This window comes from Anolis carolinensis, unplaced genomic scaffold (assembly GCF_035594765.1).
Source record: "Anolis carolinensis isolate JA03-04 unplaced genomic scaffold, rAnoCar3.1.pri scaffold_7, whole genome shotgun sequence".
Taxonomy (NCBI): Eukaryota; Metazoa; Chordata; class Lepidosauria; order Squamata; family Dactyloidae; genus Anolis; species Anolis carolinensis.
Genome location: NW_026943818.1, coordinates 12160899 through 12187686, shown reverse-complemented (window position 1 = coordinate 12187686; position 26788 = coordinate 12160899). Strand labels below are relative to the sequence as shown.

The 26788-nt window shown below is 42.2% G+C and overlaps 1 protein-coding gene across 2 annotated transcripts in view; it reads right to left on the bottom strand.

Annotated features, from left to right (window-relative positions):
- Positions 1–26788, bottom strand: part of col5a1 (collagen type V alpha 1 chain) — a 180029-nt gene that overhangs the window by 85862 nt on the left and 67379 nt on the right. For both annotated transcript variants that reach the window (XM_062960419.1, XM_062960418.1), the window contains exons 9-17: positions 26487–26543; positions 24689–24730; positions 24325–24387; positions 15291–15365; positions 12623–12715; positions 7517–7573; positions 6324–6377; positions 6122–6175; positions 1783–1836 (exon numbers count right to left, since the gene is read on the bottom strand). In XM_062960419.1, coding sequence (XP_062816489.1) covers positions 1783–1836; positions 6122–6175; positions 6324–6377; positions 7517–7573; positions 12623–12715; positions 15291–15365; positions 24325–24387; positions 24689–24730; positions 26487–26543 — 549 coding nt within the window. The remainder of the gene's footprint in view (positions 1–1782; positions 1837–6121; positions 6176–6323; positions 6378–7516; positions 7574–12622; positions 12716–15290; positions 15366–24324; positions 24388–24688; positions 24731–26486; positions 26544–26788) is intronic.

Genomic DNA, 26788 nt, shown 5'->3' with positions numbered 1-26788 from the left:
AGCAATTTCAGTTGTCCTTGTCGGAGGCAGCGGGGACAATAGGGGAGGCAATGAATGATGTCCCTCTCGGGTTCTGGAGTCTCCTCGCGTGTTCTTCAATGAGTTTCTGGCTCACAGGCTATCCATTATACAGCCCTCCTCGTTCCCTAATGTAACTTCCTTGGGGGGGAAAAGCAAACGACAGCAACAACGGCTGCCGCACTTCGGGGACAAATGATTTGCGGCTCCTTTTCTCCCCTCCTCCATTTCCACTTCAAGTTCCCCCCATCGTCAAGCACTTAAGCCTTCTAATATACGACTTCCAGGCAAACTTCCTTGCATTCAGATGCGCGGGTTAATGACTTCTGTCGCTTTTGAGAACGAGACAGAAGAAAGGGAAAGAAATGCAAGGTTTCCCTCCCAGGAACGCAGAGATAAATCCACGATTCGGGTTATTCATAGTTCCATTTCTGTACCCCATTTAGAGCCCTTTCATATCACAGAATTACAGTGCAATTTTTCAACAATTCTGGCAACATCTTATGGAATTTGAGGTTTTTTGTCGAAGGTTTTCGCGGCCGGAATCACAGGGTTGTTGTGAGTTTTCCGGACTGTATTGCCATGTTCCAGAAGTCTCCTGATGTTTCGCCCACATCTATAGCAGAGGTTGTGAGTTATATTGGAACCTTGCTTAGTTTTCCCAATAAAACTCACAACTTGCCTTTCGGAAAGCCTGCAAAACCTTTCTCTTCTGACAAGCTTTCAATGGGTGAAAAACTCAGGGCTATGTCTGTTTTTATTGTTGCTTTTATTGTTTTTATGGTTATTTTAAAGCTAAGTGTATTGTTTTAATATATTTCTGTAAACCGCTCCGAGCCAAACTGGGAGTAGCGGCATACAAGTTTAATAAATAAATAAAAATAAAATAAATAAACCTTGAGGATGCCTGTCATAGACGTGGGAGAAGCGTCAGGAGAGAATGCTTCTGGAACATGGTCAGACAGTCTGGAAAACTCACAACAACCCCTAATTTGTTATTTGTTATTTTGGTGACTGTCACTTTGGTCGCTTTCTTCGGTAGACAATTCTAAGCCTATCAAGACTACAAATCTGAAAATTTGCCATGTTGCCATGACAATTAAATCCCATGCTCTCTTGGGGTTCGCAGTTTTGGTGACGGTTAAAAACTAAAGGTTTTCCCGACGTTAAGTCCGATCGTGTCCGACTCTGGGGGTTGGTGCTCAGCTCCATTTCTATGCCGAAGAGCTGCTAGGAAGCTGGGGCTAACAGCAGGAGCTCTCTCCGCTCCCCGGATTCATTGTCCGTAGACACCTCCAAGGTCATGTGGCCACTGGCATGACTGCATGGAGCGCCGTTACCTTCCCACCAGAGCGGTACCTATTGATCTACTCACATGAGCATGTTTTCAAACTGCGAGGTTGGCAGAAGCTGGGGCTAACAGCGGGTGCTCACTCATTTCCCCACAATAGAACCTGCAACCTTTCAGTCCTCAAGTTCAGCATCTCAGCATTTTAACACACTGTGCCACTGGGTAAAGGCATCTACACATCCCAGAATGTCGTAAGATGTTGACATGAGAGTTAAGTCATGCCAATTATCTGATTTGTAGCTTGGAAGATACTTAGAACCCCGAGATTGTTGTTGAAGCTACCGAGGTTGTGTACTAGTGGTGCTCGAATCATGAAAGAGTCTCCCGAATGGAGTTTCTCCACATCAGCGGCAAGTTTCCTAGAACATCTATGACTCTCCAAAGAAACTGAGACCAAAACTGGTTTAGATTACCTTCGGCCCCGTCTGGCCTGGCATCCCTCGGGCACCATCGCTGCCGGCACGTCCCTGGTAAGAAAGAGAGAAAGAGAGGGTCAGGGGAAAGGAAATTACTGTATATACTCAAGTATAAGCCGATCCTAATATAAGCCGAGACACCTAATTTTACCACAGAAAACTGGGGAAACTTACTAACTCGAGTATAAGCTGAGGGTGGAAAATTTCAAAATGAAAATAGATCCCAATGAAATTATTTTAAGGCATCAGTAGGTTAAAGGTTTTTGAATATACCATATTTCAAAGAAAAACAGTAAACTAGCTCTCTAAGTGGAAAAGTAGGGTCAACAAAAACAATATGGTACTAACAATAGCATAATAATAATAATAATAATAATAATAATAATAATAATAATAACCTGCTTCGATTGAAGTCAAAAATCAGAAACTCCTCAAAGCACAGCAGACAAAAAAAACCAGTACAAGAAAACCGCACTACAAACTAGAGCTGACAGCTGGCACCACAAAACACTGCATGGAAAGTTCCTTGACAAAATTGAAGGAAAAGCTGATAAGGAGGAGACCTGGCTCTGGCTCACGAATGGGACCCTGAAGAAGGAGACAGAAGGCCTGATCCTTGCAGCCCAGGAACAAATGCAACTAAGGCCAAGATCGAAAAATCAGCTGATGACCCAAAATGCAGACTGTACAAGGAAACCGATGAAACCATTGATTATATCCTGAGGGTCAGAGAAACAGAGGAATTGCCTGCCTCAGGGGAGCATGCTTGCTCCAACAATGTTTAACATTTACACAAAGGACCAGCCACTGCCAGAAGGGACAGAGAGTTTCATCTATGTTGACGATCAAGCCATCACCGCCCAAGCAGGGAGCTTTGAAATGGTTGGACAGAAACTCTCTGAAGCTTTAGGTGCTCTTACTGCCTATTACAGGGGAAACCAGCTGATCCCTAATCCATCTAAAACACAGACATGTGCTTTTCATCATAAGAACAGACAAGCATCTCGAGCTCTGAGGATGACCTGGGAAGGAATCCCACTGGAGCATTGCAGCACAACAACACACCTGGGAGTCACTCTGGACCGTGCTCTGATTTACAAGAAGCACTGCTTGATTATCAAGCAAAAAGTGGGCGCTAGAAATAACATCGTACAAAAGCTGACTCTCACAACCTGGGGATCACAACCAGATACAGTGGAGACATCTGCCCTTGCGCTTGGCTACTCTGCTGCCCAAGGTAATTTTCAAGTGTAGGCGAACAGAATTTTGCTGCTCCCCCCCCCCCCAAACCAATCACAGAAAAATAAAAGCATTGGATAAGCAAAAATGTTGGATAATAAGGGATTAAGCAAAAGCCTAAATAAAGAACAACACTCTGAAAACAGGGGAAATCTAGACAGGAAACAATCAGGGCCAGCTAACACCTCCCAACCAAGGATGACCCCAGGGAGGAAGCAGCCAGGCTTTGAATCTGCAAGTCAAAACGCAGGTGTCTATAATCTACAGTATGGTATATAGTATGTAAGTACTGTTGGTAATGTAATATTATCTTCTATATAAACAACTTATAGCGGCACTTGTTATACAAGCTGCAAAAGAAGGGGATTATGGTGTCGTATTTAACATCAATCTACACTGGATTTGGCTAGAAACAGTGGTAGATCATAGCCCCGTCCCTATGGAATCCCTTATGTTTACTCGTAGTATATATTGCAATGAATATTTTACTCAAGGTATCCACTATTTGTATTCTCATTCACAACAATAGTATCATTCTTAACATAAAGGAATACACTTGGCAACACTTGCAAAGGTAATATGGAAAAACTATTCCTAATTATAATTAAAGTGCCAAATAGTGGATACCTTGAGTAAAGTATTCATTGCAATATATACTACGAGTAAACGTAAGAGATTCTATAGGGACAGGGCTATGATCTACCACTGTTTCTAGCCAAATCCAGTGTAGATTGATGTTAAATACGACACCATAATCCCCTTCTTTTGCAGCTTGTATAACAAGTGCCACTAAAAATTGTTTATATAGAAGATAATATTACATTACCAACAGTACTTACATACTATATACCAGGGGTCCCCAAACTTTTTAAACAGGGGGCCAGTTCATGATCCTTCGGACCGTTGGAGGGCCGGACTATAGTCGGCCGAGCAATAATAATAATAATGAATAATAACAATAACAATAATAACAACAACAATAAAAGAGGGTTGGAAGAGACCCTTTGGGCCATTGAGTCCAATCCCCTTCTGCCTTTGTGCACTGAAAGCACAAGCAAAGCACCCCTGACAGATGGCCACCCAGCCTCAATGTTAATAATAATAATAATAATAATAATAATAATAATAATAATAATAATTCTCAATTAAAAGACAAAGTATGGATTGTCGATGTTGCAATCCCAGGGGACAGCAAGATTGAGGAGAAACAATTGGAAAAGCTGACACAATATGAGGATTTAAAGATCGAACTGCAAAGACTGGCACAAGCCAATCAAGGTGGTCCCAGTGGTGATCGGCACACTGGCTGCAGTGCCTAAAGACCTTGGCCTGCACTTAAACACAATCGACACTGGCAAAATTACCACCTGTCAGCTGCAGAAGGCCACCTTACTTGGATCTGCCCGCATTATTCACCGATACATTACACAGTCCTAGACACTTGGGAAGGGTCCGACGTGTGATCCAAGACAACAGCCAGCAGAGTGTCTGCTGTGGACTCATCTTGTTGCGTTTCAAATAATAATAATAATAATTGACAAAATTACGATCTGCCAACTGCAAAAGGCCACCCTATTGGGATCTGCGCTCATCATCCGAAAATACATCACACACTCCTAGACACTTGGGAAGTGTTCGACTTGTGATTTTGTGAAACGAAATCCAGCATATCTATCTTGTTTGCTATGCCATAATAAAATAATAATAATAATAACAACAACAACAATAATAAGGGTTGTAAGAGAAGAAGAGACCCCTTAGGTCATTTAGCCCAACCCCCTTCTGCCCTTGTGCCGTGGGGGCCGGATAAATGGCTTCGATGGGCCGCATCCGGCCCCTGGGCCTTAGTTTGGGGACCCCTGCTATATACCATACTTTCCTTTTTTACATTTCACTTTGAATCTGCAAGGCCATTAAATGCTAATCAAGCTGCCCAATGGCAACATTCACACTAGCCTCAAACAGACAAGAGCTCTTTCTCCCACCCTGGACTTTCCACAGATATATAAATCCCACTTACCTAGCTTCCAACCGACCTCAGAACCTCTGAGGATGCCTACCATAGATGTGGGTGAAACATCAGGGGAGAATGCTTCTGGAACATGGCCAGGCAGCCCGGAGACCGGGCCTCGAGGAAGGGGCGAGAAGTAAGGGGTTCACCGCTTTGGGGAGCAGAGAAGCGGCGTTTCTCTGCTCCCCAAAGCGGCAACCTCTTTCCTTGAAGAGGTAGCCGTGGCCGCAGGAATTGCCTCAACAACGCCCCCCGGAGGATGGCGCCACAGGCAACTGCCTAGTTTGCCTCACGGTTGAACCGCCTTTCTCCGGCCCATCCCTTGTTTGGATATCAGCCAGCACACCAACGCCTTAAATCAAGAAATAGATTTCTAAGATCTATAGAGATTCTCGCAAACGAGAGTCCAAAAGTGGCAGACTAAAGCCCTGAACCTCAATCAGTCACTGACGCCAGATGAGACACTCCCTCCTAGGGACAGAGAAGATTGGGAGACTTGGAAGGCGCCTCGAAATTTGGCAACACAACCCACCATCCACGCCTCTAGGTTGATACAACAAAAAGAAAAGAAAAATAAAGTCCTAATTAGAGGGAGAGCAATAATTGTTTTTATCCAATTACTGCCAGTTTAGAGGGCTAATCTCTGCCCACTTGGTCTCCTAGCAACCAACTCAGCCAAGGGACAGCCAGGGTTCAGTTAGGGGACAGCAGACTTAGGCCTCTCTTAGGCTTCTTCCACAGATTATCTAATTTGCACTGGATTATATGGCAGTGTAGACTCAAGGTCCTTCTACACAGCTATATAACCCATTTATAATCTTATATTATCTGCTTTGAACTAGATTATCTTGACTCCACACTGCCATATAATCCACTTCAGTGGGGCCACAAAGTGGAGTCCACGACATGCGAGTGTGGAGAAGAACAAACCACAAACCACTGACTACAATGCACATGCACAATGGTGGACCTTCTCACAGCAACAACAGAGGCACGCCAAGTGGACAACTTCTGGTCAAAGCACATGTAGTATCATGCTGAGTATAATTCATGCAATTACGTAAGAAATTATCTACTTCTACATACCCGACGTCCTGGTTTTCCTGATGGACCTGGAGGGCCTTGGACGCCTCGTGGACCCTGAAATAAACCGACACAGAGGACAATGCATGAGATTCACGGGAAAAGACATCACAAAGGTGGACAACCTTGTGAGATGCGTTCTAAAATTCTGCTATGGAAACAATGGGACGGTTTTCCCCTCGCTCTCAGGCGGGAAGGTACATACCTGTGGCCCCATATCTCCTGATTCGCCTTTGATTCCAGTACTACCTGGGGGTCCCTATGGAAAAAGAGAGAGACACAAGACATATATCATTGCAAATGCAGTACTTGATTATAATGGCCACTGGGGTGCAGAAGCCACAAGAGCACATGGAATTCTCCTATGAGTTAGGATGCATTCACGACTATTTCGCCGGTTGCGCTTATACTTGACACATGGAGATTGAAAAAAGCAGATTGCACTCTGTGTACGCTTTCTCTGCAGTGCAATAACGTAAATGTGAAATAACGTAAATGTGAAATAACGTAAAAGTGCAATAACGTAAAAGTGCAATAACGTAAATGTGCAATAATGTAAAGGTGCAATAATGTAAATGTGAAATAACATAAATTTGCAATAACGTAAATGTGCAATAATGTAAATGTACAATAACGTAAATGTGAAATAATGTAAATGTGCAATAATGTAAATGTACAATAACGTAAATGTGAAATAATGTAAATGTGCAGTAACATAAATGTGAAATAATGTAAATGTACAATAATGTAAATGTGCAGTAACGTAAATGTGCAATAACGTAAATGTGAAATAACGTAAAAGTACAATAACGTAAAAGTGCAATAACATAAAAGGGAAATAACATAAAAGTGAAATAACGTAAATGTGAAATAACGTAAATGTGCAATAATGTAAATGTACAATAACGTAAAAGTAAAATAACGTAAATGTGCAATAATGTAAATGTACAATAACGTAAATGTGAAATAATGTAAATGTGCAATAATGTAAATGTACAATAACGTAAATGTGAAATAATGTAAATGTGCAGTAACATAAATGTGAAATAATGTAAATGTACAATAATGTAAATGTGCAGTAACGTAAATGTGCAATAACGTAAATGTGAAATAACGTAAAAGTACAATAACGTAAAAGTGCAATAACATAAAAGTGAAATAACGTAAAAGTGAAATAACGTAAATGTGAAATAACATAAATGTGCAATAACGTAAATGTACAATAACGTAAATGTACAATAACGTAAATGTACAATGACGTAAATGTGCAATAACGTAAATGTACAATAACGTAAATGTACAATAACGTAAATGTGCAATAACGTAAATGTGCAATAATGTAACCGTACAATAGCAGTCTCCCTTATGTGACTTATTTATGTTCCTTTGCTCACTTACCAAGGGGCCTGGCCTCCCAGTCAGTCCCATTGGGCCAGCTGGTCCTCTCAGTGCCAGCTAGAGAGAGAAAGAGAGAGAGAGAGAGAAAACGAGAGAGATTGAATGAGACAACATGGCTATATGCATGCACATAATAAAGGCAAAAATATGTATGTATGTATTTAGCTCCTGGGATGTATAGTTTACCTGCAATCTAAGAGCATCATATATATATCATATATATTATATATATATATATATATATATATATATATATATATATATTATTCAGACTTATATGCTGCCACTCCCCTAAGTCTATATATTATAATATATAATATATATTATAATATCATAATTAATATTATATCTATAATATTATATAAAATATATTACATATATAAGTAAATATAATATAATATAATGGGTATGTATGTATGAGTGTACAAATATATTATATATATCATTGTATAATCATTACCTAATTTTATGTTTAATCGGCTTTTCCTGAATCCCTTCTTATTATCCAACATATTCACTTATCCTGCCGGCCTGTTTATGTTGGATAAGTGAGACTCTACCGTATATTGATAATCTTATATTATCTGCTTAGAACTGGATTATATGAGGCCCCTTCTACACAGCTGTATAAAATGCAAACTGAATTGGATTATATGGCAGTGTGGAGTCAAGATAATCCAGTGCAAAGCAGATAATATAAGATTCTAAATGGGTTATATAGCTGTGTAGAAGGACTTTGAGTCTACACTGCCATATAATCCAGTGCAAATTAGATAATCTGTGGAAGAAGCCTAAGAGAGGCCTAAGTCTGCTGTCCCCTAACTGAACCCTGGCTGTCCCTTGGCTGAGTTGGTTGCTAGGAGACTAAGTGGGCAGAGATTAGCCCTCTAAACTGGCAGTAATTGGATAAAAACAATTATTGCTCTCCCTCTAATTAGGACTTTATTTTTCTTTTCTTTTTGTTGTATCAACCTAGAGGCGTGGATGATGGGTTGTGTTGCCAAATTTCGAGGTTGGGGGGCCTGTAGTTTTGTTGTTTTGTGGGTCGCTGTGATGCCATCACTCATTTATATATATAGATAATAGACATGTCCAAAAAATCGTTTTGAACCATATATCGGAATTATTTCGGATTGTTCTCGCTTTTTGATACACATTCCGAGACATTGTCTCACAGCGCAACCAGCAATGTAATTCGAACCATTGTTGGCCCATTCTCTAATTGTCTCTTAATGTTTCGTTAATTTTTTTCCCAAAAAAATATTTTTAAAATATATTTTTAAAAATATTTTTTTAAATTTTTTTCTGCAGCCTACCTAGAATGGGAGCTTAGCGCAGCCTAACATGACTGCCGCTCCCCGGCCAATCAGAAGCTCCCACAATGGACGCAAAGGTGGGGGCTAGGGTTGATGAGGATAGCTCAAGAAATGAGGGCAGGAGAGCCCTGTAAAAGTCCCCCCCCGGTTCCTTTTTTTTTTTGCGATTGCGCATGCGCATCCCCCATTTTAGAAACATTTAGAATCATTACGAATTTTTGGAAATATCCGAAATTTTTGGGTGAAAAAATCGGAAATACTTTCTATATCGAAGCGCCAGCGCCCCCTACTTTAGAAACGAGAATTGAAACATTTTTTTTCATCAATTGGACATGCCTAATAAATAATTATATATATTATATATTAAAAATATTAATTATAAATATAATATTATATATGATATTATATATATTATATAATATCATATATAATATTATATTTATAATTAATATTTTATTATATATATATATATATATATATATATACACACACACACACACACACACACACACACACACACATACATACACATAGTTAGATATAACCATAAACATATTCTTTCAACAGACCAGCTTGCATGTACCGTATCTATAATTTTACAACGCTACAATTGTGTACTTACTTTTTGAACCTCCTATTAATTCAGTCAGAATTTTCATTATGACCCTGTTGCAATAATCCTTCATCTATAAGCATGCAACACTGTTATTTTTTAAAAAAATAACACTGCAATATTCTGGTATTTCGGCTACAATGTTGTGTAGGGATGCCACTCCCCGGAATAATGTTATCGGCTTGGGGAAGAAAAATAAACCGTATGGCAAGTAAAAAAAAAACAACAAAACCAATCTCATTCCTGCCACGTACCCAGAAGCCAGTGTTGGCAGTGCGGAAAGAACCAGGACCCTGTAATTACTATTTATACCTTTACACGGGGATCAAGAATTCAACTTAAAAATGTCACCGTCGTGTCTTAAAAAAAAACCCCACACTAATTAAAAAGCCATGTCGCGAAGGTAGAGTCAATAAATCTCTGGGCAGGTAATGGGGCTCTCCATACTTTATACACATTTGCTCCATCCCACAAATCCAATAGCTTTAAAGAACCGGTAATTATTGGTGTCCACCGTTTAATTAAAACCCGACCGGGTTTGTCATTGCGACGGGATTATTTACTGAACTGCTGTTTGAAATGTCCCCAATTAAAAGGGGTGGTGAAAAAAAGAAACCATTATTGCGTTGGTCTCGGGAGCAATAGCGGAGGAACTACGGAGTACGTGATTTTTCTCTTGGAAAGGCTATTAGCTGGAATCTGCAGGATTTGCTTTACAGTCCAAAGCACTTGCGTAGATTTAAGCACATCCCGATTTCTGGGAAGGCCTGTATGGAGCAGAGATGACTCATAGTCCCCATGAATATGGATCGGCACACGTTGAGGATATATCCACACCGTGCCCATAAAGTAGTTTGATATCACTTGCACTGCCACCGCTCCGTTCTGAACAATCCCGGGATTTATAGGTTGGCGAGGCACTTAGCCTCCTCTGCCACGGGAGATCAAGTGGTATTGGATGTACTTTGGTTGCATCGGGGATCTCTGCTGGTGAAAAACGAGAGCAGCTCCTCATTGGGAAAGGCAGAAAAATGGGGGGAAATACAGTAGAGTTCCGGTTATCCGTCTTCTGCTTATCCGACAGTCCGGATTATCCGAGGCATGTCGCATCCTCAGCCATAGCATAGCCAGAGTGAGGATGAAGAAGGGGATTCTGGGTTTCAGATACAAGAGCTAGATGATGGGATGCCAGATGAATTTCAGGAGGATGGCATGGGAATAATACAGGCTGATTCAGAGGCTCGAGAAATGCAGAATGAGCAAAATGAACTGTTGACCCCACAGGCCATAGATAACAGTCAGGATGACATTCCCATGGGAATTAATGAGCAAGAGATGTCTCAAGCCCCGGTGTCTTCAGCCCCGGCTCAAGTGCAAGATAACGAGGACCTTGAATTATCTAGGGCGGACCGGTTGTTATGGAAGGGAGCTCAGACTCGTAGGAGTGTGAGATTGGCTGGGAAGAGAGAGGCCTCCACAGGAAAGAGAAATGCATTTCTGGGGTGCTTTTAAAAGTGTGTGTTTGGAAATAGATTCTCGCTTCATCTGAGTGGATGTTTCTGCTTCATGCCTAGGGAAGATTTCTGTTCCTGGATCTTTGAAACTTTGGGCCTTTGTTCTTTGAGATCTATCGTTGACTGTTGTGGCTAATGGACTTGTGGATGATTATGACTTATGAACTATTGGATTCCTATTGACTTTTTTACTGCCTGCTTTGATTTATATCTGCTTTTGCTCAATAAAACTACAAAAGACAATCTCCCGTGTGTGATTGGTGTCTATAGCAAGGTGAACTATTCTGAGGTGCGACAATGGCTGCCTCTACCACTGTGTCTGCCTCCTCCTCCTCTGCGCATCTCAGCACTCAGAGGCTGGTTGCCATGGAGAAGTGGGCGGAGCCAACTGCCGTTTTGCTGAAGAAGTGCAGAGTTTAAAAAAAGAGGGTTGGTCTGTGCTCTGATGAGGCACAGGGAAGATTGATCCTGGTTGAAGGGATCAAGGAAGACTCAATTGGTCATTTTGAGTCAGTTTAAAATACGTTTCGTGACTTATTTGGCATAATCTGTGTCCTGGTAGGGAACAGAGAGTCTGTGATAGCTTATCACAGGAGTGACTGTGGTATAAAAGTGGAAGAGGAATAAGGTTTAACCACCTTAAGTAAAAGAAGTAATATTTCAGAGAGTTGATTCATCTTATTCTGGAATTGAAAACCCCTACGTGAGAAACAATACTGTAACCACTAAGCTCTGTGCCTGAATAAACTTGTTCTTGTTTTTCCAACATTGAAGCCTCTGTCATAAATATATTCTGTACCAAGTATGCTACCATCTGAAGTCAAGTCAAGAAATGGCGGAGCTGTGCAGCCACTCTTCTCTCGCACACAGAATAGGGCAGTGGTAGTTGGGATAGATGGAGTTTTTCTCAACGGTTGCAAACCAAGGTGTGGTGGAGCTAATTCTGGTTGTTCATCTCAGCAACTGGAACAATGACAATTGGACTGGAGGATGGGATTCTCACCAGTCGCTTGGCTAACTGATGGAGCTGTGCTTGGCTATTCTTTGCCGGATCATTCTCAGCTTAGGTACCCCAAGGCACTTGGCCACCAGTTGGACAACTCCAGTGGATCAGATAGATATTTATTTACAGTATTTATATTCCGCCCTTCTCACCCCGAAGGGGACTCAGGGCGGATCACATTATAACACACATAGGGCAAACATTCAATGCCCATAAACACATCAAACAGAGACTGAGAGACACACGCAGAGGCAAGTTAACCATCTTCTGAGGGGATGTTCGATTCTGGCCACAGGGGGGAGCAGCTGCTTCATCATCCACACTGACGGCACTTCCTCATTCCAGGTCGTAAATTAGTTAATCTTGCCTCCCCACTTTATAAGTAGTACCTTATCTCCTACTTGATAGATGCAACTATCTTTCGGGTTGCTAGGTCAGCAACGAGCAGGGCTATTTTTTATTTTTAATTGACGGGTGCTCACCCCGCCACGGGCTGGCCTCGAACTCATGACCTCATGGTCAGAGTGATTTAAGGCAGCTGCTCAACAGCTGCGCCACAGCCCGGCCCCTTATAGACCTTATTTTTGGACCCTCAACCCAACATTAAATATCAGGAGGAATTGGAGTGGTGTCATGAGGAAGACATTAGTAATGACTTACTCTAGCTTGTTGTAGGATAGCTTGAGCTTGAGATTCTTGAGCAGACACCATGGGGCCCTTGGATCCACCGTCACCTCCTCCACTGAACCGGAACTATGAGGGAGACAAGATATCAACCCATCAAATACATGTTTCTAAACACCCATCAACACATAAACATACAGAGAAGGCTAGAATGAGGCTCTGGAATACCATCTCGCCCCATAGTGTTGACTGACTGCTACATTCTGTGGCAGAGAAACCCACAAACCGACTGTTGGAATATTAGAGAGAGGAAAAAAAATAATGTTTCCTTTGGGGAGTCCTAAACCTCCTGCCTATCCATTTTGTTGAGTTCTGGTATTACAGGCGTATTGATTTTTCTTATGATAGCCTCTAGTGAGAAAACAATGCCTCTGCCTCAGCGGGCTTTGATCTATAAGCCCCACAGAGTCTTCCCGCAGCTAGATATGCAGTATATTTTGCCTTGAGATCTTTAATAACGTTCTAAAGAAACAGACAGGCAAGCTATGAGTGTGGAAGAGGACATTTTTGGAGAGCGCATGATGGGCCCAGCAGAACGTCTTGATGTTTAGAAATGAAGGAGCATAGCATGGGAAAATTAAGGCCCAGGGGCTGGATGGGGTTTCCTCAGGCCCTCGTCATTTTTCCTGTCCTCGTGGCATAAGGATATGGTGGCCCAGGAAGGCACACAGCAGCCGAGAGCCCTCTAGAGTGCTCTCAGCCACTGCGTGTCTCACTTCTCATCCTCCTCCCGGCATAAGGATGATGCGAGTGGCCCTATCCTTATGCGAGAGGACGGCTCACGGAAAGCACTCAGCACTTGAGAGCCCACCGGAGTGCTCTCAGCCACCTCGTGTCTTACTTTTCATCCTCCTTCCGAATTAGGATGATGCGAGTGTCCCTGTCCGTATACAGGAGGACGGCTCACAGAAGGCAGGCAGATTTGAGGGCCCACCGGAGTGCTCTCAGCCACCGCATGTCTCACTCCTCATCCTCCTCCCGGCATAAGGATGATGCGAGTGGCCCTGTCCGTATACGGGAGGATGGCTCACAGAAGGCACGCGGCATTTGAGAGCCCACCGAAGTGCTCTCAGCCACCTCGTGTCTTACTTTTCATCCTCCTTCCGCAATAAGGATGATGCGAGTGGCCCTGTCCTTATGCGGGAGGACGGCTCACAGAAAGCACGCACTGGAGTGCTCTCAGCCACCGTATGTCTCACTCCTCCTCCTCCTCCCGGCATAAGGATGATGCGAGTGGCCCTGTCCTTATGCCGGAGGATGGCTCATAGAAGGCACGCAGCACTTGAGAGCCCACCGGAGTGCTCTCAGCCACCACATGTCTTACTCCTCATCCTCTTCCCGGCATAAGGATGATGCGAGTGGCCCTGTCCTTATACGAGGGGACGGCTCATAGAAGGCACGCAGCATTTGAGAGCTCACTGGAGTGCTCTCAGCCACTACATGTCTCACTCCTCCTCCTCCTCCCGGCATAAGGATGATGCGAGTGGCCCTGTCCTTATGCGGGAGGACGGCTCACAGAAGGCACGCACTGGAGTGGTCTCAGCCACCGTATGTCTCATTCCTCCTCCTCCTCCCAGCATAAGGATGATGCGAGTGGCCCTGTCCTTTGTTATACGGCATTGAATGTTTGCCTTATATGTGTACAATGTGATATATATATATATATATATATATAAAATTCGTATCACAAAATCACAAGTTGAACACTTCCCAAGCGTTTAGGACTGTGTGATGTATTATTATTATTATTATTATTATTATTATTATTATTATTATTATAATATTTTATTATTATTATTAACAACATTGAGGCTGTGTGGCCATCTGTCAGGGGTGCTTTGCTTGTGCTTTTGGTGCACAAAGGTAGAAGGAGGTTGGACTAAATGGCCTAAGAGGTCTCTTCCAACCCTCTTTTTAATTATTATTATTATTATTATTATTATTATTATTATTATTATTATTATTATCATCATCAACATTGAGGCTGGGTGGCCATCTGTCAGGGGTGCTTTGCTTGTGCTTTTGGTGCACAAAGGTAGAAGGAGGTTGGACTAAATGGCCCAAGGGGTCTCTTCCAACCCTCTTTATTATTATTATTATTATTATTATTATTATTATTATTATTATTATTATTGACATAAAGACACAGTATAACACAGCAAACGAGATATATATGCGGGGCCGGGCTGTGGCGCAGGCTGGTTAGCAGCCAGCTGCAATAAATCACTCTGACCAAGAGGTCATGAGTTTGAGGCCATTTGGACTAAATGGCCTAAGGGGTCTCTTCCAACCCTCTTTATTATGATGATTATTATTAACATTGAGACTGTATTTGTTCCCATTTGTTGTTGTATTTTTTTCAAAATAAGAGATGTGCAGTTTGCATAGGAATTTGTTTATAGTTTTTTTTTCTGACCCTCCAATGGTTTGAGGGACCGTGAACTGGACCCCTGTTTAAAAAGTTTTAGTTTTAGTAGGTCTTATTTCGGGGAAACACAGTATCTTATCTCTCAATGCTTTTATCTCTCCCTTTGAGCTTTACCCATAGGCAATCTTTTCCTCTGTGCATTGCCACCCTCATGGATCTAAATGTCATCCTAACTGGTCAACCCAAGAGTAAAACCATTCAGAACCAGATACTCACTGGAAGCATAAGCATGGTCCCAGGAGGTCCAGGCAAACCATCTGCTCCGGGAAGCCCTGCCCGTCCAGGAGGACCCTTCAGAAAGAAATAGAAGAAGAAATTGATGTTGAACTTTGGACAGAGCTCTTTCCAGTTTATCAACAGTCGGAAGGATGAGTCAACTCAATGGAATTCAGAGTCGACCAACACTCTGGACTCATATTATCTTTTAGAAAACCATGGAGATGGGTTTGGCCTGAAACTTCGGCAAATTAGAGATAGAAAAAGCTTTTGATAAAGTAAATAGCTGTTCAAGAAAGAATCATACCTGTCTCAAGAATCTGCAAATTTGCAAGAACGATAAGAAATAACACGAGCATGGAAAAAGGAACACACTTCAAGATTCAGATGACTAAAAAATTATTTTTGGAAAGAAATGGACTCTGATGCACATTTTGCAAAAGGGAAATACATATACAGTAGACATGTCCAAAAAATCGTTTTGAATCGTATATCGGAATTATTTCGGATTGTTCTCGCTTTTTGATACGCATTCCGAGACATTGTCTCACAGCGCAACTGGCAATGTAATTCGAACCATTGTTGGCCCATTCTCTAATTGTCTCTTAATGTTTCGTTAATTCCCCCCCCCCAATTTTTAAAAATATATTTTAAAAAATATTTTAATTTTTTTTTATTTCTGCAACCTACCTAGAATGGGAGCTTAGCGCAGCCTAACATGGCTGCCACTCCCCGGCCAATCAGAAGCTTCCACGATGGACGCAAAGGTGGGGGTTAGGGTTGATGAGGATAGCTCAAGAAATGAGGGCGGGAGAGCCCTGTAAAAGTCCCCCCCCCCCGGGTTCCTTTTTTTTTTTGGCGATTGAGCTTGCGCGTCCGCCATTTTAGAAACATTTAGAATATTATGAATTTTCGGAAATATCTGAAATTTTTGGGTGAAAAAATCAGAAATACTTTCTATATCGAAGCGCCAGCGCCCCCTACTTTAGAAACGAGTATTGAAACATTTTTTTCATCGATCGGACATGCCTAATATACAGTAAGTGCAATTCTTTCAGTGACTTATGCATATATTTTTTATTGTGTCAGTCGCTTCTGGTATGAGAGAATCAGACATTGCTCAGGAGATGACCGGATTTGTTGCCATCCTGCCGGGGATTTTCCTCGTGTCCCCGCATGGGAAGCTAGGGCTGACAGATGGGAGCTCACCCCATCTAATGGATTCGAACCTTCAAGCTTCACGTCAACAGTTCAGCCGGCACAGTGTAGTCTGACATGGTGGTTGTTAGACTAGTCCAGCATTTCTGAACCAACCTGGATGATGGGACATGCAGTACCTTCACTCACTTCTTTAAAGGATAAGAAGTAAACTTCCCAGTAATCCATGTTTTTATTATTTCTTGTCATTTGTTTAAATTTTTATAATTGTGCCTGTCTCTTGTCTATTGTTGTGTTTTATATTGCTGTTGTTTTTATTCGGGCTTGGCCCATTGTAAGCCGCCCTGAGTCCCCTTTGGGGAGATAGAGGCGGGGCATAAAAATAAAGTTATTATTATTATTATTTTTGAGACCACAGCAACAGCTTCTCGCCGGTGCAGTACCTATTGCTCTACTCAGACTTGCACGTTTTCAAATTGCTAGGTTGGCAGAAGCTGGGGCTAACAGCGGGAGCTCACCCCACTCCCCGGATTCGAACCGCCAACCTTTTGGTGAACAAATTCATCCGCTTAGCAGTTTAACTCGCTGGCTAAAGTCCAAATTGACTTCATAACAAATAATAACAGTTAGATTCCGCCTCAACTGCAGCACAAGCTTTTTAGGAAAACTGGGGCACAGGGAGGAGGGAGAAACAGCATATATATATATATATATATATATATATATATATATATATAATTTACTCACCTCCCTGGTAACTTGTGGCAGCTTTTACAGCGTGATTTTAAAGCCTAACAAATTATTGAAGTCAAACGCCCACCCATCCGGGAGCCGTGGAAATGAAACGTGTTCGAAAGGCAATAAAGAACCAGCCCAGGGTTGATACGTATGTAAGAAATTAGGCCTTGGAAAACTTCTTAAATCAGATCAGGAAATAAACTTTCCATGGGGGTCTGTTTCGTTATGTGAACGAAAATTGCAAAATTTCGCACAGCTACTAGATTTCCATACAATTTTTCATCCAGCTTATATCTGATATATCACAGTGTTCTGATAACTGACATATAGTGCTAATTTAGCATCAGATGTCAATCAGATGACGGGAGGGCCTGTTCGTTTTAAATACCGAGCCTGCCGCATTGTCGACATATTGCCAATGACGGTTTCGGCGGGCATCAAATATTAAATCTGAGTCGCTGTCAAAGACTAACATAATGGCAGGGTCATTAATTACACACAGTGTCCCGATACACAACACAATAACCCTGCCATCGCATTAGGACTCGACAGCTTACGAGATTGAATATTTGATGCCCACCAAAAGCATTGTGAAATGCCGAGAACACGCAAAACCTGGAGCCGAAAGGCGGAATTTGGGGATAAAAATCAATAAGAATAATAACAATAATAAACAAAATCTCAAACGCTTCTGATCCCAAGCGTTTCGGATAAGGATCCTCCACATTTTCGGGTTTGACATTTTCGGATTTGATTACGTTATTTCTAAGAATTTACAAATCCTCCAATATGACCATATGGTCAACCTTTTTGGAAGTTGACCATAGCATTGTACTTGATGGATATGAAAAAATAATCACCAGGAATCTCAAAGTCCTCTCTAGGAAACTCTAAAGTAGTGGTTCTCAACCTATGGGTCCTCAGATGTTTTGACCTTCAATTCCCAGAAATCCTAACAGCTGGTAAACTGGCTGGGATTTCTGGGAGTTGTAGGCCAAAACACCTGGGGATCCACAGGTTGAGAACCACTGATTTACATCTTCATCCACTTCATCTTCATCATCTACATCTTCTTCTACTTCATCTACATCTACATCTATTTCATCAACATCGACTTCACCGACATCGACGTCATCTTCATACTTCATCTACATCATCTTCATCTACTTTTATGTCATCTTCATCTCCTTCCTCTTTATCTACATCTTCATCATCTACATCTTCATCTACTTCATCTTCAACTACCTTTATCTACGTCATCTTCATTTCCTTCCTCTTCATCTACTTCAGCTTCATGATCTACATCTTCATCTACTTCATCTTCATCTACCTTTAGCTATGTCATCTTCATTTCCTTCCTCTTAATCTACTTCAGCTTCCTCATCTACATCTTCATCTACTTCATCTAAATCTACTACATTTACATCTACATCTATTTCATCAACATCGTCATCATCTTCATCGACATCTATGTCGTCTTCATCTCCTTCCTCTTCATCTACATCTTCATCATCTACATCTTCTTCTACTTCACCTACATCTTCATAGAATCATAGAATCATAGAATAGTAGAGTTGGAAGAGACCTCATGGGCCATCCAGTCCAACCCACTGCTAAGAAGCAGGAAATAGCATTCAAAGCATCTACATCTAAATCAACATCATTTACATCTACATCTATTTCATTTACATTGACTTCATCTTCATACTTCATCTACGTCATCTTCATCTCCGTCCTCTTCATCTACTTCATCTTTATAATCTATATCTTCATCTACTTCGTCTTTACTATCTACATCTTCATAATCTATATCATCATCTACTTCATCTACATCTTCATCTACTTTATTTACATCTGTTTCATGGACATCGACTTCATGGACATTGACTTCATCTACATCTTCATCTACCTCTTCATCTACTTCATCTTCATCATCTACATCTTAATCTTCATCTATTTCATCTACATCTAAATTGACGTCATTTACATCTACATCTATTTCATCTTCATACTTCATCTAAGTCATCTTCATCTCCTTCCTCTTCATCTACTTCATCTTTACCATCTACATCTTCATCTACTAAATTTACATCTATTTCATCGACATCGACTTCATGGACATTGACTTCATCTTTATACTTCATCTACCTCTTCATCTACGTCAGTGGTTCTCAACCTATGGGTCTCCAGATGTTTTCACCTTCAACTCCCAGAAATCCTAACAGCTGGTAAACTGGATGGGATTTCTGGGAGTTGTAGGCCAAAACACTTGGGGACCCAAAGGTTGAGAACCACTACTCTAGAGTCTCCAGCACACCTTTGAGGTCAACTTCCAAATTCATCAAAACCACTAGGCAATTTGAGTGGGATGAAAGTGCATTAATTCTACAGTGTAGATGCACCCTGGATGTTGTAGTAAAACAAAATTGTTGCCCCCTCCCCCAAATTCAGCATTAAGAAGCAAAAGAATATAAAATGTCCAATTTGGCCACTAGGTGTCAGTCCTAAATTAAATGTATCAAAACAGTCACTTTTTTAAAGAACACATTTGGAATCCAGCTTTAACTATTTTCTTCCAAGTATAGCCTTGATATTTAAGAGTATATCCTTCCATATTGTGTGCTTTGATATATGTATTTTATTGTATGTATTTTGTTGATGTAATGGTGTGGTACACCCGACTCAAGTCATTAAGTAACAAGCTGATGTTGTTGTTGTTATTATTCTTCTTATTATTATTTTGACTTCTCCATATTTATGTCTTCAGCTCACATACGTCTTAAATCATGTCCAGAACTGCTGGATATCTAAATCACCAAAGCAAGAAATTGCAGAAATGTAACTTTTTGATAGTAACTCCTAGCATAAGGTGAAGGTAAAGGTTTCCCTTTGATATTAAATCTAGTCGAGTCCAACTCTGGAGGTTGGATCTCATCTCCATTTCTAAGCCAAAGAGCAGGCGTTGTCCGTAGACATCTCCTAGGTCATGTGTCTGGCATGACTGCATGGAGCACTAATACTTTCCCACCAAAGCGGTACCTATTAACCTACTCACATTTGCATGTTAGCAGTTCTGCCGGCACAAGGGTTTAACCAATTGCGCCACTGCGGTATGCAACTGAGTTCCTGCAATTGAACTGTCCTTTCCAAACCAGAAAGCCTGGTGTTTATTTTCCATTTTGAATAGTCGTGTACATAGATGAGTTACTACTAGTCGGCTGTGCTTTGCAATCCAGAAAATGCAACCTTTTTTGTGGCTAAGTAACTTTAGTGGCCGGAGGTTATGGGTATCTGTAAATGGTGCTTGCTGCAAGTTTTTAAAATTGTTTTATTTGATACGTTAATTGGGTTTTTATATTAGGATGATGTTTTAATCTGATTTTGTACTGCGGTCGGATGTATTTATATGAATTTTATATGTTGTACGCCGCTTTGAATCCCACCCATGGGAGAAAAGTGGGATAGAAATAAATAAAATAGAAACTGCTAGGTTGGCAGAAGCTGGGGTTAACAACGGGAGCTCACCCCAATGTACGGATTCGAACCACTGACCTTCCGGTCATCAAGTTCTGCAGCTTATACCCCCAAACAGTGCATTTTATGCAAAATAAATAATAAATTTTACACAACATATTTATTCGAGCAAATGAAAATTTCGCAGAAAATCCCAAAATGTGCGGAAATGGAGACAAATGGGCCAAACCTTTCCAATTTCAACCAACAAGGAGAAAGCCTTTGATATATTTTCTTTTCTGTTGCTGTTGTGTGTAAGAACCAAACAAACAAAGATTTATACCCTAATGCTGAGAGATTTACTCCGCCACAGTTGGTTAACTTAGACGAGACATATCCTTTTCGTCTCCTCTGTTTTCCTCGCTTCCAACAAAGGACTTAATCTAGCTTGACATTTCTGATTTTTCACACTACGCTCTTTCCGAACAGGGAGAGATCTAAGGGCATGTCCCAGGGGCTTAGGAAGTATAACACCAGAATCCAGATTGGCTTATGCTGTCCAAACAGGAATACAGCCAGAAAAGAAAGAAAGAAAAAGGATCCAAGCTGAGCACAAAGAATGATTAAAACAATATAAGGAAACATTTTCAGAGCTCCTTCTGCTGGTTTCGGGCGGGATTGCAACGGAAACGCGTCCTTTGTGTTGGATGAAGCTCCGAAAGCAACACCTCGTACATCGAGATTTGGGAATTCGACATTTTCCCCTTGCTCTGCTAAATGTATTATATGCTATTATATATAGGAAATTTACCTCTGCTCGAAATAGCCTCACACATGCACTGTCTATGAAACAGCTTTAACACAAAGCGGATATCTATAAATGAGTGATGGCATCACGGCAACCAACAAAACAACAAAACTACAGGCCCCCCAACCTCGAAATTTGACAACACAAACCATCATCCACGCCTCTAGGTTGATACAACAAAAAGAAAAGACAAATAAAGTCCTAATTAGAGGGAAAGGAATAATTGTTTTTATCCTAGCAACCAACTCAGCCGAGGGGACAGGCAGACTTAGGCCTCTCTTAGGCCTCTTCCACAGATTATCTAATTTGTTTTTATCCAATTGCTGCCACTCCATGCAGTCATCCCACATGACCTTGGAGGAGTCTATGGACAATGCCGGCTCTTCGGCTTAGAAATTGAAATGAGCACCAACCCCCAGACTCTGACACGACTGCACTTAATGTCAGGGAAAACCTTTACCCTTTACCTTAACTACCACCTATTCCTCAATACTTTATTTCCCATACCACCATACTTCGCCACAGCAACGCGTGGCCGGGCACAGCTAGTACTTTATATATCTAGTCATTGGTCCAAAAGTCTTTTTTGGCATTCATTTAGAGCAGTGGTTCTCAAACTTATTTGGCCTGCCACCCCCTTTCCAGAAAAAATATGACTCAGCGCCCCCTTGAAAGGGGGGCGTGGCTTAGAGGAGTGGGCATGGCTCCTGTTCAAGAGGGCGGGGCTGAGCCTCTCCCCTAGTCCAAGATGCAAGGCTGTGAGGGGAAGGTGGGCGGGGCCACAAATGGGCAGCCAGGACTGGGATGGGAGGAGTTACGAGCTCTGAGACAGGGCTGAGCTTCTATCCCTGTCCTGTGGCACCTGCCAGGACACAGGGGGTGGGGCTAGAGAAGGGGGCGGGGCCTCTTCCCAAGTGCCTGATGGGGCTGAACCTCTATACCCCGTCCCCATGTTCTATCAAGTGCCTCAGGAGAGTTATAGATGCTCAGCCCTGTCTCGCGCTCTTGGGAAGAGGCCCCGTCCCCACCCCAGCCCCACCCTTTAGTCCTAAAAGTCCTCTCAGGAGAGGTATAGAGGCTCAGCCCTGCCTCATGCTCTTGGGAAGAGGCCCTGCCCCCACTCCTAGCCCCGCCCTTTAGTCCTAAAAGGGCTCTCAGGAGAGGTATAGAGGCTCAGCCCTGTCAAAGGCTCTTGGAAGGAGGCCCCGTCCCCACGCCTAGCCCCGCCCTTTAGTCCTAAAAAGCCTTTCAGGAGAGGTATAGAGGCTCAGCCCTGTCTCGGGCTCTTAGGAAGAGGCCCTGTCCCCTTCCCTAGCTCCGACCTCTGTGTCCCAACAAGTGCCTCAGGTGCTTAGATGCCACCATAAAGCATGTTTAGGTGTCACCATATAGCATGCCTAAATATCACCATAAAGCATGCTTAGATGCCACCATAAAGCATGCTTAGATGTCACCATAAAACATGTTTAGATGTCATCATAAAGCATGCTTAGATATCATAAAGCATGCTTAGATGTCACCATAAAGCATGTTTAGATGTCATCATAAAGCATGCTTAGATGTCATCATAAAGCATGCTTAGATGTCATCATAAAGCATGCTTAGATGTCATCATAAAGCGTGCTTAGATGTCACCATAAAACATGCTTAGATGCCACCATAAAGCATGTTTAGGTGTCACCATATAGCATGCTTAAATACCACCATAAAGCATGCTTAGATGCCACCATAAAGCGTGCTTAGATACCACCATAAAGCGTGCTTAGATGTCATCATAAAGCGTGCTTAGATGTCACCATAAAACATGCTTAGATGCCACCATAAAGCATGTTTAGGTGTCACCATATAGCATGCTTAAATACCACCATAAAGCATGCTTAGATGCCACCATAAAGCGTGCTTAGATGTTACCATAAAGCACGCTTAGATGTCACCATAAAGCGTGCTTAGATACCACCATAAAGCGTGCTTAGATGTCATCATAAAGCGTGCTTAGATGTCACCATAAAGCATGCTTAGATGTCACCATAAAGCATGCTTAGATGTCACCATAAAGCATGCTTAGATACCACCATAAAGCATGCTTAGATGTCACCATAAAGCATGCTTAGATGTCACCATAAAGCATGCTTAGATACCACCATAAAGCGTGCTTAGATGTCATCATAAAGCATGCTTAGATGTCACCATAAAGCATGTTTAGATGCCAACCATAAGGAATGTTTAGATGCCTCCATAAAGCATGCTTAGATGTCACCATAAAGCATGCTGAGATGCCATCATCAGACATGCACGAATGTCATCATAAAGCATGTTTAGATGCCACCATATGGAGTGTTTAGATGTCACCATAAAGCATGCTTAGATGTCACCATAAAGCATGCTTAGATGTCACCATAAAGCATGCTGAGATGCCACAATAAAGCATGCTGAGATGCCACCATCAGACATGCACAAATGTCATCACAAAGCATGTTTAGATGTCACCATAAAGTACGCTTAGATATCATGATAAAGCATGTTTAGATGCCACCATAAAGCATGCTTAGATGCCACCATAAGACATGCTTAGATGTCACCATAAAGCATGCTTAGATGTCACCATAAAGCATGCTTAGATGTCACCATAAAGCATGCTGAGATACCACCATCATATATGCCCAAATGTCACCACAAAGCATGCTTAGATGCCACCATAAGGCATGTTTAGATACCACTATGACTGCCAATTTATTCCACACAACCAGAAGATGAACATTCGAACCAAACTGGACAGGACAGAAAGCAATTGGTGGCCGGAAGGAAGGCTTACACTCAAGTAGAAGATTTAACATTGGGGAACTGGGAGAACTGGAAGCAAAGTGCTCGAAAACTCACCCTTTCTCCAGGATCTCCGACTGGGCCCATTGGCCCGGTTGTTCCTGGAGGACCTGGAAGACCCTGCCATGGAGGGAGAAAAAAAAAAAAGAAAGTATGAGCCACAAGACAAAAAGGAAGTGGTGTGTGTAAACTTACATGCATCCCGAAGAGCAAAAGTATGCAAAGGATCTGTTTACTTAAACATGGGAAAAATTGACCTTGGATGGTTTCGAGATCCAGGGCCATCATATGGAAGTAATTGAACTCAGGGACACAGCTGTTTTCTGCCGATCTGGTCCAGTTAGATTGGGAGGGGAAGCCTCATTTTGTGTTAACAAGAAGAACGCAGGAATAAATACACATCTAGACAACTTCTACTTACTGCTGGACCTTCTGGGCCCGACGGGCCTTCTATGAGCATCCCCTGAAAAAGAACGAGACGAGGAGGAAAAATGATTAATACAGCTGGAAAGTTGATATTAGTGATGTGCATTTGTATAGAATTGCTTTTTGTTTTGTTTAGTTTCATTCGTGTCGTCTCATTTTCATATTTGTGTCTCGTGAACGAAAATGGTCTTCCTATACTCCATTGACAGAGCCAGTCTTTTAGACTCGAACATGCCTATCTGTCTATATATATAAAAGAGTGATGGCATCAGGGCAGCGGACAAAACAACAAAACTACAGGCCCCCCAACCTCGAAATTTGACAACACAACCCATCATTTACGGCTCTAGGTTGATACAACAAAAAGGAAAGAAAAATAAAGTCTTAATTACAGAGAGAGGAATAATAGTTTTTATCCAATTGCTTGGAGAAAATACCGAAACAAATATTCCGAACTTGGAGCAAATACCGAACGTGGAGCAAATATTCCGATATGTTCAGCATGCATGTAATGTTTTTCTGTATGCAAGGCTGGTTCTTCCAGCAGCTCTGTGTGCTTTTTCCTCCTCTTCAGAAGAGCAAAACGGGGAGGCAGAAGGGGGAAAAAAGATCGCATTTGGTCTTGTTTACCTCTTGGCAACCGATCGGAGGTCTGGCATCGTGCTTGCCGCTGGGCCTGTTGGATTCTTTGGGGATGATTAAGCTAAGCGTAGTTTTGTTCTCTCTCCGAACGTCTCACAGAAAAGACATTTATGCAAGCGTCCGAGCAGAATCGGACCAGATTTCCGAGTCTGCCCTACTCTTGGACTTATACGCCCACGTACAGAGAAAGAGAGAGTTTTGGATTTCAGAGTGGGCGGGAGGGAGGAGACTCCTCGGGAAGCAAGAACAGCTGGATTTCTTTGCAGGAAAATTGTCAGAAGCACACACAAAAAAAATCTCGACTCTTCTGATTCCAGACCAAGCGCCGTGCCCTTGGCAGCCGTGCCAAGCAGAAGTGGGTTAACTGGGTCATTGGCATGCACTGAGTCTTAGAATGAGAAGGCGAAAAAAAATACGAAGGAGGGGTCGGTCACAGCCTCCACAGCTGTAAAAAGGGTGTTGACACATCTGGAAAGGCTGGCAAAAGGGAGGAGAGACATCTCCTCATGAGTTGAGGTTGAACCGTTGAACCGTTCACCAATGCAAACTGGGATAGCTTCAGAATGAGGCCTTCCTCGTTCCTCTTTACTAAATTTTACACATTTGGGTGCCATAAATGTTTGTCCAGTTTTTGGGTATACTTGTGTGCCATTTGCACCCATACTTTGAAAAGCCCAATCAGAGCCGGCCCTAGGTAATTTTCAAGTGTAAGCGAGGAGTATTTTTGGTGACCCCCCAAACCAAGTGCTCCTTCGCTTCCCCCCGCCGGCTTTGGAGGGGCGGTAGGTGGGCAAGAGAACCGCATGAGTTTCTGTTGTTTTCCCTGCTTTGGTGCTCCTTCACTTTTTCTCCTCCTAGCAATAGAGGGGAGAAGAGAAGCGGAGGCAAGAGAGAGAAGCAGAGGCAAGCAGGCCGGCTTGGAGGCAGGCTGATCATACTCTCAGAGGCACTTCAACTGTTATATCAACTTAGAGCCATGGATGAGGGGTTGTGCTGTCAATTTTCTAGGTTGTGGGGTGCTTAGTTTTGTTGTTTTGTTGGTCGCCAGGATTCCATCACTCTTTTATATATATAGATAGAGTTGATACAGGTATCAAAGTAGATCTGGAATTGTTTGGTACAGGCTCTCAAGCCGAGACTCGGGTTCTTACCGGTTCAATGATCGCTGGCTCCCCTTTCTGTCCCTTTTCACCTCGTGGCCCGCCGATCTGTAAAGGACAAGGGAAAAGCGAATAAGAAGCAGCCGACAAAGTCCGCTTCGTTTGCACAATTATTTGCAACTGAACAACATGCACGGTGAATAGAACATTGCATAAGCAAAACATTCCAATTTGTAAAATGAGATATTGGGCATGTTCAGCTCAAACAATGGGTCTTTAGAACTGTTGTCTAAGGCTTTCATGGCCGGGATCACAGGGTTGTTGTATGTTTTCCAGGCTGTCTGGCCATGTTC